This window comes from Sinohyriopsis cumingii, chromosome 9, assembly GCF_028554795.1.
Source record: "Sinohyriopsis cumingii isolate HCF-2022 chromosome 9, ASM2855479v2, whole genome shotgun sequence".
NCBI lineage: Eukaryota > Metazoa > Mollusca > Bivalvia > Unionida > Unionidae > Sinohyriopsis > Sinohyriopsis cumingii.
Window position 1 is genome coordinate 45509589 of NC_142969.1, and position 13651 is coordinate 45523239.

Sequence of the window (13651 nt, forward strand, 5' to 3'; positions counted from 1 at the left end):
AAGTAAATGCTGTGTATAAATAATACATCATTTTCTTACTTTGTATTCTCATACTAAATTTCTAATCCACATGGGTGTAGCCGATTTGTGACAAGAATTTTAACTGCAGATCCAGGTAAGCAGCAAAAATAGATGTACCTTTTTCATATTTTTCTGTAATATATAAAAATTACTTTTTTAGTACTCAGATTACGTTTTTGTCTCCACTCATATTAGTAATAACTGAACTTTTGAACTTATACAGGTTGCCATGTAAAAACTTACAACAATGCAGTTGAGGTTCACATTTAATATAGTTACACTTCGACTGGGTACCTGGGTAAACGATCATTAGGATCGTCAACAAGGTATCCAGTGACTTTTACAAAACTTTTTGACACTTTTAAACATTTTTCACATGGTTATCATCAGCTTCAGGTATTGCTATACTGTTATTTTTGTGGGAACAAAAACATAACCTTAATTTCAAGATGATGATGATATTTCAGTAAATGCAAAGCCATCAAACTGCATTTTTCTCCTGATGAATACAGCCTGTAAATTGTTACTATTTGCATCTGAAAAATAAACACTGGCAAATACTAATTCAACAACAAAATTCTGGAGCCAACATACCCATAACTGGAAGTTTCTTTCAAATACAACAAAAGTAATTTTGCAAATGCTTTTGGCATTACATAAAACTTTCGTTTTACCAGCCAACAGCTAAATTACTGTCTACTTTACCATCTGTACTTTCTACTGTGCATGATTTCATGCTATATTGCTGAACAGACTTTCAATTTTCAGTGGGTTACTTTAAACGACGAGGAGAAACCTGCACATATCAGGTCATCCGTAATAGCTGGCAAGACATTAAAACGAGTACCTGTAGTATTCTTCCATGATGGTGGTGGCCAACTGTTGATTGTATTTTTCCACATCTTCAAAACTGACGCTTAGTGTATTTCTCTCAGGCCGAATCAATTCTTGCACTTCATGGAGGTACTTCTGTTCTCCATCTACAGTAAACCTGCAGTTAGAAAATGTGGGCATCAGTGAAATTCAATAAATTTGATATTCTTGCTTTTGGCCTTTAGGAGAACTGGTATTTTTTTACTGGGCACACTTTATCAAAATATGGGGGAAAAAAAACTATTCAACATATTTACAAGCTGTACATGGTATGGAAAAGTGCTGCTTTGCAGTCATCATATTCCACACTTTTTTTCCGGTGTTTTCTCAACAGCATACAGGATTACACCATTTTTTATTTTTGACATTGCATGGCAACCCTCAACAATTAATTTGCGATGTCTGTATGTTATTGCCGCACTTTAGTACTTTCATTTCCAGACAAAGGATTTTGCTTTCCATCACTCTTGTACTATTCACAAATTACTTTTAACAAGCCACTTTCAAACACTGGAACCTTTTCTTCCTCTCTGGTCTCCAAACTGTCATTTTATTAGTTCTGACATTCACCTTATTCAAGAAGTTGGCACACTCCCCTCACCTTTGCCTATTTTTGTCTTTTGCTGGATCAAATGTCAAAAATGAAACAAATTTCGCGGACTAATTTTTACAATTTGATGTCATTTTATGTGTGCTTTTAAAAATCGGCTACTGGTACAATATTTTTTACTCTTAAATAGCAGTTGTAATCAACATGGCATACCAATCTTGTAACAATATTGTCCAATACAAACTGACAAAGCTTTGAATAATTTTGAGATATATCCATGTCATTGCCAATTTAATTTAAACACCATGGCAGCAGAAAATGGGCATATTTTATACGATAAACATTGACACTGGCTAATAAACACTCAATAGAACAGCAGCTTGTTTCAAAATCACAAAGTAGCCTCCAGTTCCAAAGATAATTACAGGATTAACTGTAAATTAGTTACACTGGTTTACTGCCCATTTACTTATGTCTAGTCTTCATCTATTCCATGGGCTGGCAATGTTGCACAGAGAAAGCATGCATCCTCCGATAATTTCATGCAATGCATACATCAGGCAAGTACAGGTTCTTCCAATTTTCAAATATCCCTCTTTATTGTCATGTTTTTTAAACAATTTTCAATTTGCAATTTTTACTGGTTAAATTTAGTGATGTTAATACATTTCCATGAAATAATTTCAAAATATCTGGAGTTTGTGGGCTAACTCACAACTGCAACAAATGTACAAATAAATAATTAAACTTGAAAAAATTCCTGCATGCATAGCTAACTGCCTATTTACAGCACCCTGTTATTTTCTGCCCCACTCAAACTATATCCAGAAAAAAAAAATATATAACCACCCCTCCCCCCCCAAAAAAAAAACAAGCAGAAAATGTCTGCTGGAAATTTTAATTAAAAGAGGAAAAGTAAAAAGTAAAACTAGACTTCAGTAAAAAAAAAACAACAAGAATTTTTGACTGAAACTGGGAAGGTCCTTCCCTGATATAGGCCTGTAAATACTGATCTTTCATGGATTATTATCTTCCAGCCGTCATGACTTTTTGAAAAAAAAACTTTGCATTGCAGTAGGAATGGAAAGGAGCGAGGAAAACACCCCCATCACTCCTCACATCCTTATGGAGTTGCAGTGGTAGCTCAGAGAATTGTTCTTTGCCAGCAGTGCCACTAGGGTTGGTGTCACCCAGTGCAGTAACTCATGATGTCACCCACATGGACCTCCTGCCCGCACAAAAATTCAAAAATTGTGTAGTCATTTTTGCATCAATCCCTCTGATGGTATCACTAGGAATGGTCTGCACCCCTTTAATGATGCCACTGCTCTTCACACCATACCTTCTCAAAGTTGATGTAGATGAACAACATGGAGTGGATGTGGTCTCCATCAAATGACCATGGTTTACTGTGTATGACTCCTGTACTCATGTTCTTTAAAGCTTCATCGATTTTTAAAGTTCCTGCGACATACACTTCAATTTTCTGAAATATGCCAAGGAATGCCTAGGTATGTTTAAGTTAAAGTTTACAAAAAAAGTATTTTAATAATGAAGACGGAGATTAGTTGGCATCATTTTGTTGATGATACTTGTCACCCCCTTAACAGATATCAGCATTCCTGGCTTCCTTTGCATTCCGAAGAACAGAAATGAAGGAATAAATATTCAACCAAGAAATTCGAGGGTTTTCGGTCTGCTCCATGGCTGTTTTCATACTTGATAAATGCATAACAAAAAGACGTCTGCTTCACGATATTAAAAAATTTCAGGAATTCTGAAAGGTGAGGGTTTTTTTTGTTTTGAATAGAGCTTCCATTTTTTTCAGAAGGATAGCCTAATTCTATGAGCTGTTCTACCAAACTGGTATCTCTTAATTCGAAAACTTTCTCATGATTAATATCGCTTGGAGTAGTATTTGAGAAAAGTCGGCAACCTTAAAGAAAATTCAATTCAAAGGAAAACCTGGTCAAGAAGACCACAGAGAGTCTGTCAAGTGTGGAACTTGATAATCACAATGTCAGCACCTAAGAGTTCTCTGGTGAAGGAAACAAATGTTTGTGTATTTTATGTAATGAAAAAATTCCTTGGAGTGCATTTTCCGTTTTCATTAGCTCATATTAATTAATCACCATGACTCAAAATGTATGTTCTTTTCTGTCACTAGTTACTGGGGATCTAGATGGTTTCCATGCACGTGTCAGGGATTTTTTTTAATAAAAAGGTCAGTAACTGATGGATAATACATGGGTGTTTCGTTCTGAGTTATTAATACTATAAAAAAAAGTGAGTGTTCTTAAGGATTAAATACCACAAGTCAAAACTAAATAGGGATTTTACTTACCATCCCTATACAATGGAGAGAACATAAACTTATTAATTACCAGTGAGTGGCTGATTTTCGTAACTGATACACAGTTGTCAACCCTCCAGACTCGCAATTAATGAAAAGATGGATTCAAATTAGTGAATTTTGAACACAATCAGTGAAAAATTATATCATGACAGTAGCTTCATCCACTTTGATGTCAGTACTGAATTGTACGAAAATCCCAAAATAAAAACTAAAACATTATTTACAAGTACAATTTGCAGTAAAATATAATCGGTATCAGGAAAAATAATCGGTGCCGATGTAAACAAATTTCCAAAATATAAATTTAATCACAATATTCATCCTGACATGGCTTGAATTTTAAATCAGAATTAAATAGTGGAAATTAGGGAATAAACATTTGATTTGGGGGTTAATTGAAAGACAGTATATTCTTAAAAGCAAATACTTTTTAACATGCTTGCTGTAAACTACTGCTGATTGTCTGCTCACAACAAATTATCAATACCATGCATGCACTCTTCCCAATCACAGCAGTCAACCAGCCAAATGAGGCCTTGTGTGGCCATTGAACTTTCAGTATAAACATTACAGGGATGGTCCTGGCTTTTAAAAAGTTGTCACATCAAGATAATTTTAGGCATACAAATCTGCCGAAGATGTATCATGTGCTGCGAGCTGCTGCAAATTCAGCAAGTAGCTAACATTCTTCAATAAAGTTTTCCTGCTGTGTTTGTTTTATGATGTATGAACTGATGTTTGGATATTAAGCAATGCTGATGGAGGATTTTCAAAAACACATGATAATTTTGGTATTGAAATTACTAAACAAAATGCTTTTAACATTTCAGTAAAATGTTATTGGTTGTGCTCTTATGCACAGTACAGATTTTACTTGTGTGGTTCCATGTTAACGTTGTGCGAGTTCTGCCCAGAGGGTGGGGAGATATTTTAAATCCTCAGAACATGGAATCATTATATAGATTACAGTGATCTGAAGGCAATACACTTTAAATTTTAAAAATTGATAAATAAATGACCAAGATATAGATTTTTTTGATCATTTTGCAGCTGTATGTGCCGTTGACCAGTTTAATGAAGATCTTTAATTTTGGGGGTCTGGTACATCATTATTTCACAGAATTCAGTCCCCCCCAAAAAAACAAACAAAGTCTCTGTATAAAAAAATAAGAGATATGTAAAGTTCCAGACTTAAATGGCAATTAGTTTCAATAACATTAACTACTTAATCTGGACATTTATGCAATTTTGACAAATTTGTGGCATTTTATGAAGAATATTTTTACTCAAACTTTTTAACCAGATGGGGTAAACATTTTATTTTGTTCTTTTAGTTTATTTTAAAGATCTATCGATTTTAAAATCCACACTGAATTTCTAAGTTGAAATTCTGGCTTCCAGTACATAACACAAGACACTAAAATGTATAAAATTATAGACAGTGAAGACACTGTGTTTTTTTATAGTTTTCCTCAACTGAACAAATTTTATGATGATCCAGTGATAAAGAATTATTTATCTTTCATAATTATTCCAGGTTCCAGGCTACAAAGAATAGCATATTGTCATGAATGTCGGAGACAGTGCAATTTATTCTTGTAACCTTTTGGAATATTACAAAAGAGGGGACAGTGTTGTTCAATGTTATGTGCAAGTTTTGTTCTTTAATGGCTTTTAAAAAGTGATATACTTAACCAGATTTTGTCACATACATATTGTAATTATGCAAAGCAGTCGCACACCCCAGTCCTACAATGTGAAACATAGTACGTTTTTGTTTTAGTGCCATGTCTTACTATCCATGTAACAACCTTGCAGTGTTCCGATGTCACTGACATTGGAACAAGTAGTCAAAGTTTCAGGAATATCTCACACATTTGGCAGCATATATCGACACTCTTCCACTAATTTATATGTAATTAATATACTTACTGTGCATTCTTTATCCTGGAGGAATGAAATTATGACACTAGCAAATGGACACATTTTCATGTTCCGTTAAAATTTATGTGAATTTGTTGCAATGTGACGGTAGTCGACATATGCCTAAGTATGTTTAGGTAGATTCATGTGGCAGATATATTTCTTGAACAAAACAAAATGATTACAGTTCCAATAGGCATAATATATTTTTATTCATTTAGTTAAAGAATAATATTTCAACCTAACCCAATTTCGGCATTCCTGGCTTTTACAGCGTTCCAGTCAACTGACATGTAGGCCAATGAAACTTGAAAACAAATCCATCAATTTTGCGAGAATTTGAATTTGTTAGAGAAAAGACATCAAAGTAAAATCTGACTAAAACGTTATGACTTTACTTTGTTGAAAAGCGTTGTTAATTTAGTTGCCAGTTGTTTGAGATATTCCTGAAAAATTGACTTTCGTTACAATGTTAGTTGACATCAAAACACACTACAAAGCGTTAGTTATGCGGTAAGACCCTGACGCCCAAAACAAGTATCAGCGTCACGGTCTTGCCTGTAGGACTACCACCACCACCCAAGAGAAAATTAACCTGTTCTATTTGACATCTCCACAAATGTGCTGTGTACCTATAAAATCTGTGGATATTTAAACGAGTTTTTAACTTTATTTACAATACGATTGCTTTGCTATGAAATGTGCATGCATACAAACTGAACTTTTCCCAAATGCACCAGTGGGTCTACAGTCTGGCCGACACCATTTTTCGTTATCAAAATGTAAAAAATTCGTGAAAAATTCAAATCATTTTACATTTCAAAAAGGATTTCAGATTTTAACTTCTCAAGACTTGAACTTTCCAAAAATGTATATGTTATCATTTTTTGTAACAGTTTGGAAAATTGTGTTAAGCTATCTAAGGAAACGTGACAATATCAGCCAGTCTAGCAAGGGGGGGGGGTATCGTGCTGAATTGTTTGGGTAAAAAAACAGAAAGTAATATATAAGGCATACTCTTCTAAAAAGTCCTGAAACAACTTCTGACACCGTTCTCCAACTTCGTCTTTCACCTGGTTAGTTCGTAGTGCCTGCTCCGCAACATCCATGCTTCACAAATTGGATGACAACAAAGACAGCTTTCCCGCGGTATTTGTCACGTGACTGGGTCACGTGCTACTCGTTTCCGGCATGTTCAATTCCTACGGATTGATCACCACAACAATGAATAAATGCTTTGTGACAGGCAGAAAAATTAAATATATTTAAATATATATATAGCGACTGAAAAACCAGTTCTTGTTAATATTGTAATCATTCCCACTAAACACTTATTTATACATATATCCCAAAACAGCTGTTGATGTTTCTGATATTTAAAGATGTTAAATGCTTATTCAACAATTTTTTCTTCTAAATTTGATTTTTAAAAGTATTTAAAAATGTCCTTCATAGTAAAATAATTTCCATGAAATGTGATTAAATATATGTTACATTCATTTTGCCTCCCCCCCCCCATGTTACCATGTCAAAGTGTCTGCAGGAAAGAAGTGAGCACAAACTCGTTGCTGCAACAGAATCATCTAACTTGTATAGTGTCCTATGCAGGTATGTGAGAAAGATTCCAAGTACTTTCCCGTGGGTCTGTGGTTCTTTTCCGGAGCTTTTCCTCCACAAATTATACTTGCCGCCATGTTTCCTATCATGTACTTAAAAATGGCGTTAAGCCGCAAAACAACAACTATTTCACTAGTAAGATTCGGACTGTTCGCTCATAACTTAGCAAAACTAAAAACTCATGATGTATGATATTTCATAAGAGATTTCAAAGAGCTGGCGGTACTTTTATTCGAGTGAAGGGAAACTCTCCGAGGGCGCCGTTGCATGCAGCGCACATTTGTGCATGTGTTAATATGAATTTTCTGTTTTCTGTAAATTCTAAAGATTTTGTTCCGTTTCAGAATTCCACATATGACTTTTTGCACATTTAACCAGTAGCATTTAGTTTAGTTTAAATATCGACATTGTATTTTTGTTTTCCAGGATATGACTCAGTATGGTTTTATATGAAAGCTTGGTTTCGTGTTATCTTCTAGATCCTTATGAAAAAAATGTTAAAAAATTATCTTCATTTAAACCATTTAATATTTTATTTATAAAATGGATGGTTGCACTGATATGAGGATTTCAGTTTTATTATATATTATATAGAAACAAACTCTTAGTTGCGATGAGTCCAGGTAATCGGACATGTTATGGTGGTTGCTTAATCTTTTCTAAAAATGTATAACAGATTGAGTAGAGTCACAATTGATCTTGTGTACTTAATTAGACACGTGATGATATATATGATTAATAAACATTCTTTAAAGACGTCTCAATTGTAGAAAATAGGACAGCACTGGCCGAGAAACTCGCTTTTAACAAAATTTTAATTTTGCATGGTGCCAAGAAAGGAGCTGTCCCGAATAAAATATTTGTTTCGATGCCTCAGGATATGCGGATAAACGTGCCAAAAGCTAACCGTTGTATATCTTTTCTCGCAAAGGTATTCCAAATAATTACACGGAAATTATATTTATACATGGTCTGGTTTTTCAGTATGTATGTAGGTAGGTAGGTAGGTAGGCAGGCAGGCAGGTAGGTAGGTAGGTAGGTGTCCATGTTATTATACGTAATAGCAATTGAAATTCTAAGCCACAAGACAAGGATAAACCCAGAAATACATATTCCAAACCTAAAAGAGGAATTTAAAATGCTCCAGCATGCTGATGATTGTACGAATTTTATAATAGATGGAAAATCTTTTATACACTTAGAGAAAGAATTTTAAAATTTCGGGAAAGCATCAGGTTCGAAAATAAATCATGATAAGACCGAAATTCTAAAAATAGAAAGCTGTAAAGGAAACTAACCTGCGCCACCTCCCCACCTACTAAGAGGATACAGTGAAAGCGCTAGGGATATACTTTGGGAAAAAAGAGATTACAGAAAACTACAAAAACGTAATCGAAAAAAATCAGAGAAAATGCACAAATATGGGCCCTAACGCCACTATGCATAATGGAGTGGACCCAAGTTTCTAAAACATACTTGTATTCAAATAAAAATTATATACTTAGATCCACTGATATGGAAAACAAAATTTTAAATAAGTTAGATAATGAAATAATTAACTACATATGGAATTACAAGACCCATTATATAATAAAAGAGACTTTTTATAGAGCAAACAGTAGAGGGGGCCTGGGACTTGCAAGCCCCCTACTACTAAAACTTTCAGATATTATAAATAAAATGAAAAAAGTGCAACCCTTCACGGGGACAGCATGGGAGGCACTGTATATCTACTGGTTCAGCTTCACTATGAAGAACCGACCAGAGATATACAAAAATAATAAACTAATAAAGAAACTTGAAGTGCTAAGGAAATTTAGAAATATAAAAGTAATACTTTTAAAATAGAGAGATAACATAGAGCTATGGAAACTAGATACGGGAAAAACATATGAGTGGCTAAGATAAGAAGTAAAAAAAAGAATAAGATGAAGAGCAGAAGAGAACAACTGGGGGATAAACTGGGAAATAACTTGGAAAAATTGGGGAACAATAAGTTCTGTCAAAATTCAAAGTATAATTTTTAAATATCTAGACAACGCCTGGCTCACAGACGAAGAAGCTGTAAGACGTCGTATGATTATAACAGTACCGAAATGCCCTTTATGTAAAGTAGCAAATTTCACAAAACTCCATACGATTGCCCAATGCGACAAAACCAAAAATAATAGACTTATTTTGATAATGTAAATATGTAAGAAGTATAAACATCAACATAAATAATATTTTATATATAGATGTCAATTTTGAAAATAATGTAGTTTTAAAAATAATTGATTATATTACCACAGCTATGTTGTCCTGTGGACAAGTAATAAGAATTTAAAAAAAATAGAAGCAAAAAATATTTCTATATATTACACTAAGCCAGGGTGGAGAGTTGGTGAGGGGGCTCCGGTTTTACCGACCAAGTAGGTTTGTTTATCGCAAACGGACTGGAGCCTCAGTTTCATCTCTCACCTCATGGAGGTTTTAAAAAATTATACCAAATTAGACGATATGACATAGTGTGAGATGGGGAAGGGACTCCGGTATACCGCCCGCGTAGGGGTGTGTACCGCAAACAGACTGGAGCCTCGCTTTCATCTCTCATCTCATGGAGAGTGCCAAAGAATAAGAAGAAGAAAGAAAAACAAAAAAAAAAAACAGAGAAAAAAACGGAAACAGAAAAAGAAATAATCTCATCCTCTAACTCGTTTGTTTTATAAATTTAAGATATTTAAACTTGAATATAAATATATTTTAATTTTCTATATAAAATAATTCCCCTTCTACGAATTGTTTTTTAAAAAAAATTGTTGAGATTCCGCCCTTCAAAATTTTATAGGAAAAGTATAGGGAGGGATACAGGGACCTGTATGCTGGAGGAGTAAGAGACACAGACGTCGCAGGGCTACACCACAAGGCGCCACGCGAAGTGACCGGGCCTGCAAAAGAGCCCCAGAAAATCCAATATGCAGGAAATGGACAAACAAAACAAACAAATGGGGAATAGCGTGAATGGGCAAATATAGCCCTGATATATATAGTAATACTTATGCTTTAAAAATCTTTATATTTGGAAGATAAAAATGCCGATTGCGATAGTAATTACAAGAATACATTAAAAGATAAGAGAAACGTGTAAAAGAATTGAAAACCATGTGGCTTCTTATGGAACATATCCGAGTAACTTCAAAATTTCAATCAAAAGGGAAAAGAGAATCGTCACACTATAAGTGCATACATAAAAACAATAGGTTTTATTTGCTTCTGTATAAGGCACAGATTCTCTTAGAACTTATTGGTTCGAAAACTTAAGACTTTCGTTTAAAAACTACATCTATAACTCAATAAAAACTGTTTTTCTTTAATAAAAAAAAAAAACAAAAACAACCCCCCCCCAAAAAAAACTAAATATAGAAGATGAAAGCTTGAGGGGAGATTTGACTTAGATGCTGTCCTAACATATATATCTATAGCACACACACAATATAGCAAATACTGTACTCACATAGCATAGAGGGCCCTTGGCAAAGGTCACAACTATAAAACAAGGGAAGAGACTCCGACAAGGATAAAACTTAGATCGGACAAACAATCCTTTAGATAACACTAAGGGAAGAAAAAAATAATACCCCATAAAAAATTTGCAGATAAATAAATTTTTGGTATAAATTCTTTTATAAAAGAATACCAACACACGAACCTTAGGAGGAAACACAAACACATAAAAACACGTTTATTTTTGGGGAAAATGGGGGGGGGGGACAGCTGTCTGGTGCCACCGCGAGTCCTTGAATTTCCTGTTCTGAATAAAACGTATCTTTTTACATGTTCAGAGATGCTTGGGAATCTATTAACTACAAGGAACATCGCATTATATTTGATACCCTAAGCAACACTTCTTGTGCACAGTTAAAGGTACAGTTTCATTTTCCAACCGTCCCTTCCCCTTATTACTTTTTTCTTTTGTACTTTTTTTAAAAAATTCGCATCTTTCATGTATGTCTTTTATCTCACTGGAATACGATTTTTTTTTTTTTTTTTTTTTTTTTTTTTTGGGGGGGGAATAGTTTGCCTTCTTACAGATTTTAGCGGGACACCGGTTGACCGAATGCTCTAAACCGCTGGACTTTAACGATCAGTGCTATCTCACATCTGTCGTGTGGGTTTCATTCTCGGGGTCGGCCAGTATGGAAAGCTACCCAGTAGCTTCCAGTAGGTGGGTGTTTGTTAGCGGGTCTTTTCTCCACCATTTCTGCTGGCCGCCATGTATAGTCTATCAAGCGTTGAGCCATGGTGTTAAGCCCAACAACAACAAAACACACCTTAGCAGTTGTTTACCATGACTATTTTGACGATTTAAATTTTACTTGACATTATCTAGTCACAGTTGTACTGATGTGGCGTTAAACCCCTTCTTCGTGTGTCACTAAGTACAAAGATGATAAACACTTACAAACCAAGTCCAAGTTTCCTGTAACCCTTGCCACCCCATTTTTAATATGTGGACAATTATGTTGGGGTTAGGTTGTACACCCAACCTAAATGTCCAAATATCAAAAATGGGGTGGCAAGGGTCACAGGAAACTAGGACTATTACAAACCATTTTACCATTCTCCCTAAAAATGTGTTGCATTCAGTTTACTTTCATTATCGACATCCCCCTCCCCCCGTTAAGCAGAAAATTAAGATAGTCCCGTGCTACACATGTATTCTAAATCAACAGTACTCTGTGTTCTTCATAAAAGTCTTAATCACGGCTATAAATAGTTTTCTACGAAATGAATTTTCCTCGAAGAAGTAGATCACATCAAGTTTTGGCTTGCAGTGTTGTGGGGTCTTGTTATATGAATGGTTACGACAAGAATGAGGACAAAAGTCATGTGTGAACGCTGAAAAGGTCGTTAAGGTATGAAATAAATAGTGTTTATAAAAAGTATGTTCCGCTTATTTTTTCCCCGCCTCGATGTTATAACGTGACTCTTTCGCGGTAGAAACCCAGTTATTCGGCAAGTTGCCAGAGTTTATTTCCCAGACTACCGCCCCCCCCCCCCCCCCACTCCTCCCCGGAAATGTTATGGATTCCCGAGTCAGTCTAGGTACGGAAACCGTAAAAATGTATCCGCGCATTTTGTGGACTTGTACACATTACCTCTTATGCGTCCGGATCAGAAACCATCGGCAATATAGATTTTCGCTTATATTATAATCCAGTGGCGTCACTCGGGTTGGTGTCACCCAGTGCGGTAGCTCATGGTGTCACCCCCATGGTCCTCCTTCCGTAACAGACCATACAGAATCCTTAGTAATGTCATTTTGGTGTCACCCCCTGTGATGGTGTCACCAGGTGCAGTCCGCACCCCCCGCATCCCCCTAACGACGCCACTGCTGTGCCTGCTAGTCATGTATTTAACTATGATCGGTTATCCGCTTATGAAATCCGACTAGACAGAGCAGTGTGTGCTTTGTAAAATTTGCAATTTTTCATTTTGGTGTCACCCCTCTGAGATGGTGTCACCCGGTGCGGTCCGTACCCACCGCACACCCCCTAGCGACGCCACTGTTATAATCTCCGATTTCCATACACAGAGGAAAGATAATGGTATCGAAGGAGCTATGGCTTTTGATTAAAATCAATTGAAAAGAAAGTCATACTATAATGGGCATTTGTTTGGGGTATTGAGATTTCAAAGGAATAACGGACGCATAAAAAGATGGACGAAACAATGATGAACTTGTACAGCGACGGATTCCATGACATATCACCTTATATTTGATTAAATAACAATAACAACAAACAATAATAATAATAATAATAATAATAACAACATTAAAGGTAACAATTTTCTTAATGAGACGCTGTTCATCTTCCTTACATGCAAGTTGATAGCTACAAAGAAGCTTTAGCTAGTGAAATTGCGCTCTGTTGGGACTACTTATTTTGGCCCTTTTACAGAGGTAGGTGCTTTACCGAAAATCAATATCATTACGGGTGAAGGGCCGATTTATCGGCCTATATACATCTATTCCTCGAAATTGATACTATTTTATTTACCCCACCAGAACAATTGTTTTTTCGTCTTTATTTTTTATGGAGACCAAAATCAAGTAACCAGAAGCTGAGCACAGCATTGTATGTTCATCCAGCCCTCTAGCTTAATACCACCTTCTCTCGAGAACATTGAGGTTAATATATGATGTAGACAGATATAAGAACGGACACGCATACGGGTACGAAAGTGATCGCTATCAAGAAGCTGACAGTTAAGAAAAAGCTAACGTACTTACAATTAAAAAGATTTTGTTAGTAATACTGTTAATAATT

The 13651-nt window shown here is 35.4% G+C and overlaps 1 protein-coding gene across 1 annotated transcript in view; it reads right to left on the reverse strand.

Annotated features, from left to right (window-relative positions):
* The window catches only part of LOC149791717 (zygotic DNA replication licensing factor mcm6-like), a 50831-nt gene extending 43933 nt beyond the window's left edge, over positions 1–6898 (reverse strand). The window contains exons 1-2 of the mRNA XM_089970227.1: positions 6741–6898; positions 869–1012 (exon numbers count right to left, since the gene is read on the reverse strand). Of these exons, the coding sequence (XP_089826353.1) occupies positions 869–1012; positions 6741–6832 (236 nt within the window). The 5' untranslated portion in view covers positions 6833–6898. The remainder of the gene's footprint in view (positions 1–868; positions 1013–6740) is intronic.
* Positions 6899–13651: the final 6753 nt, after the last annotated feature.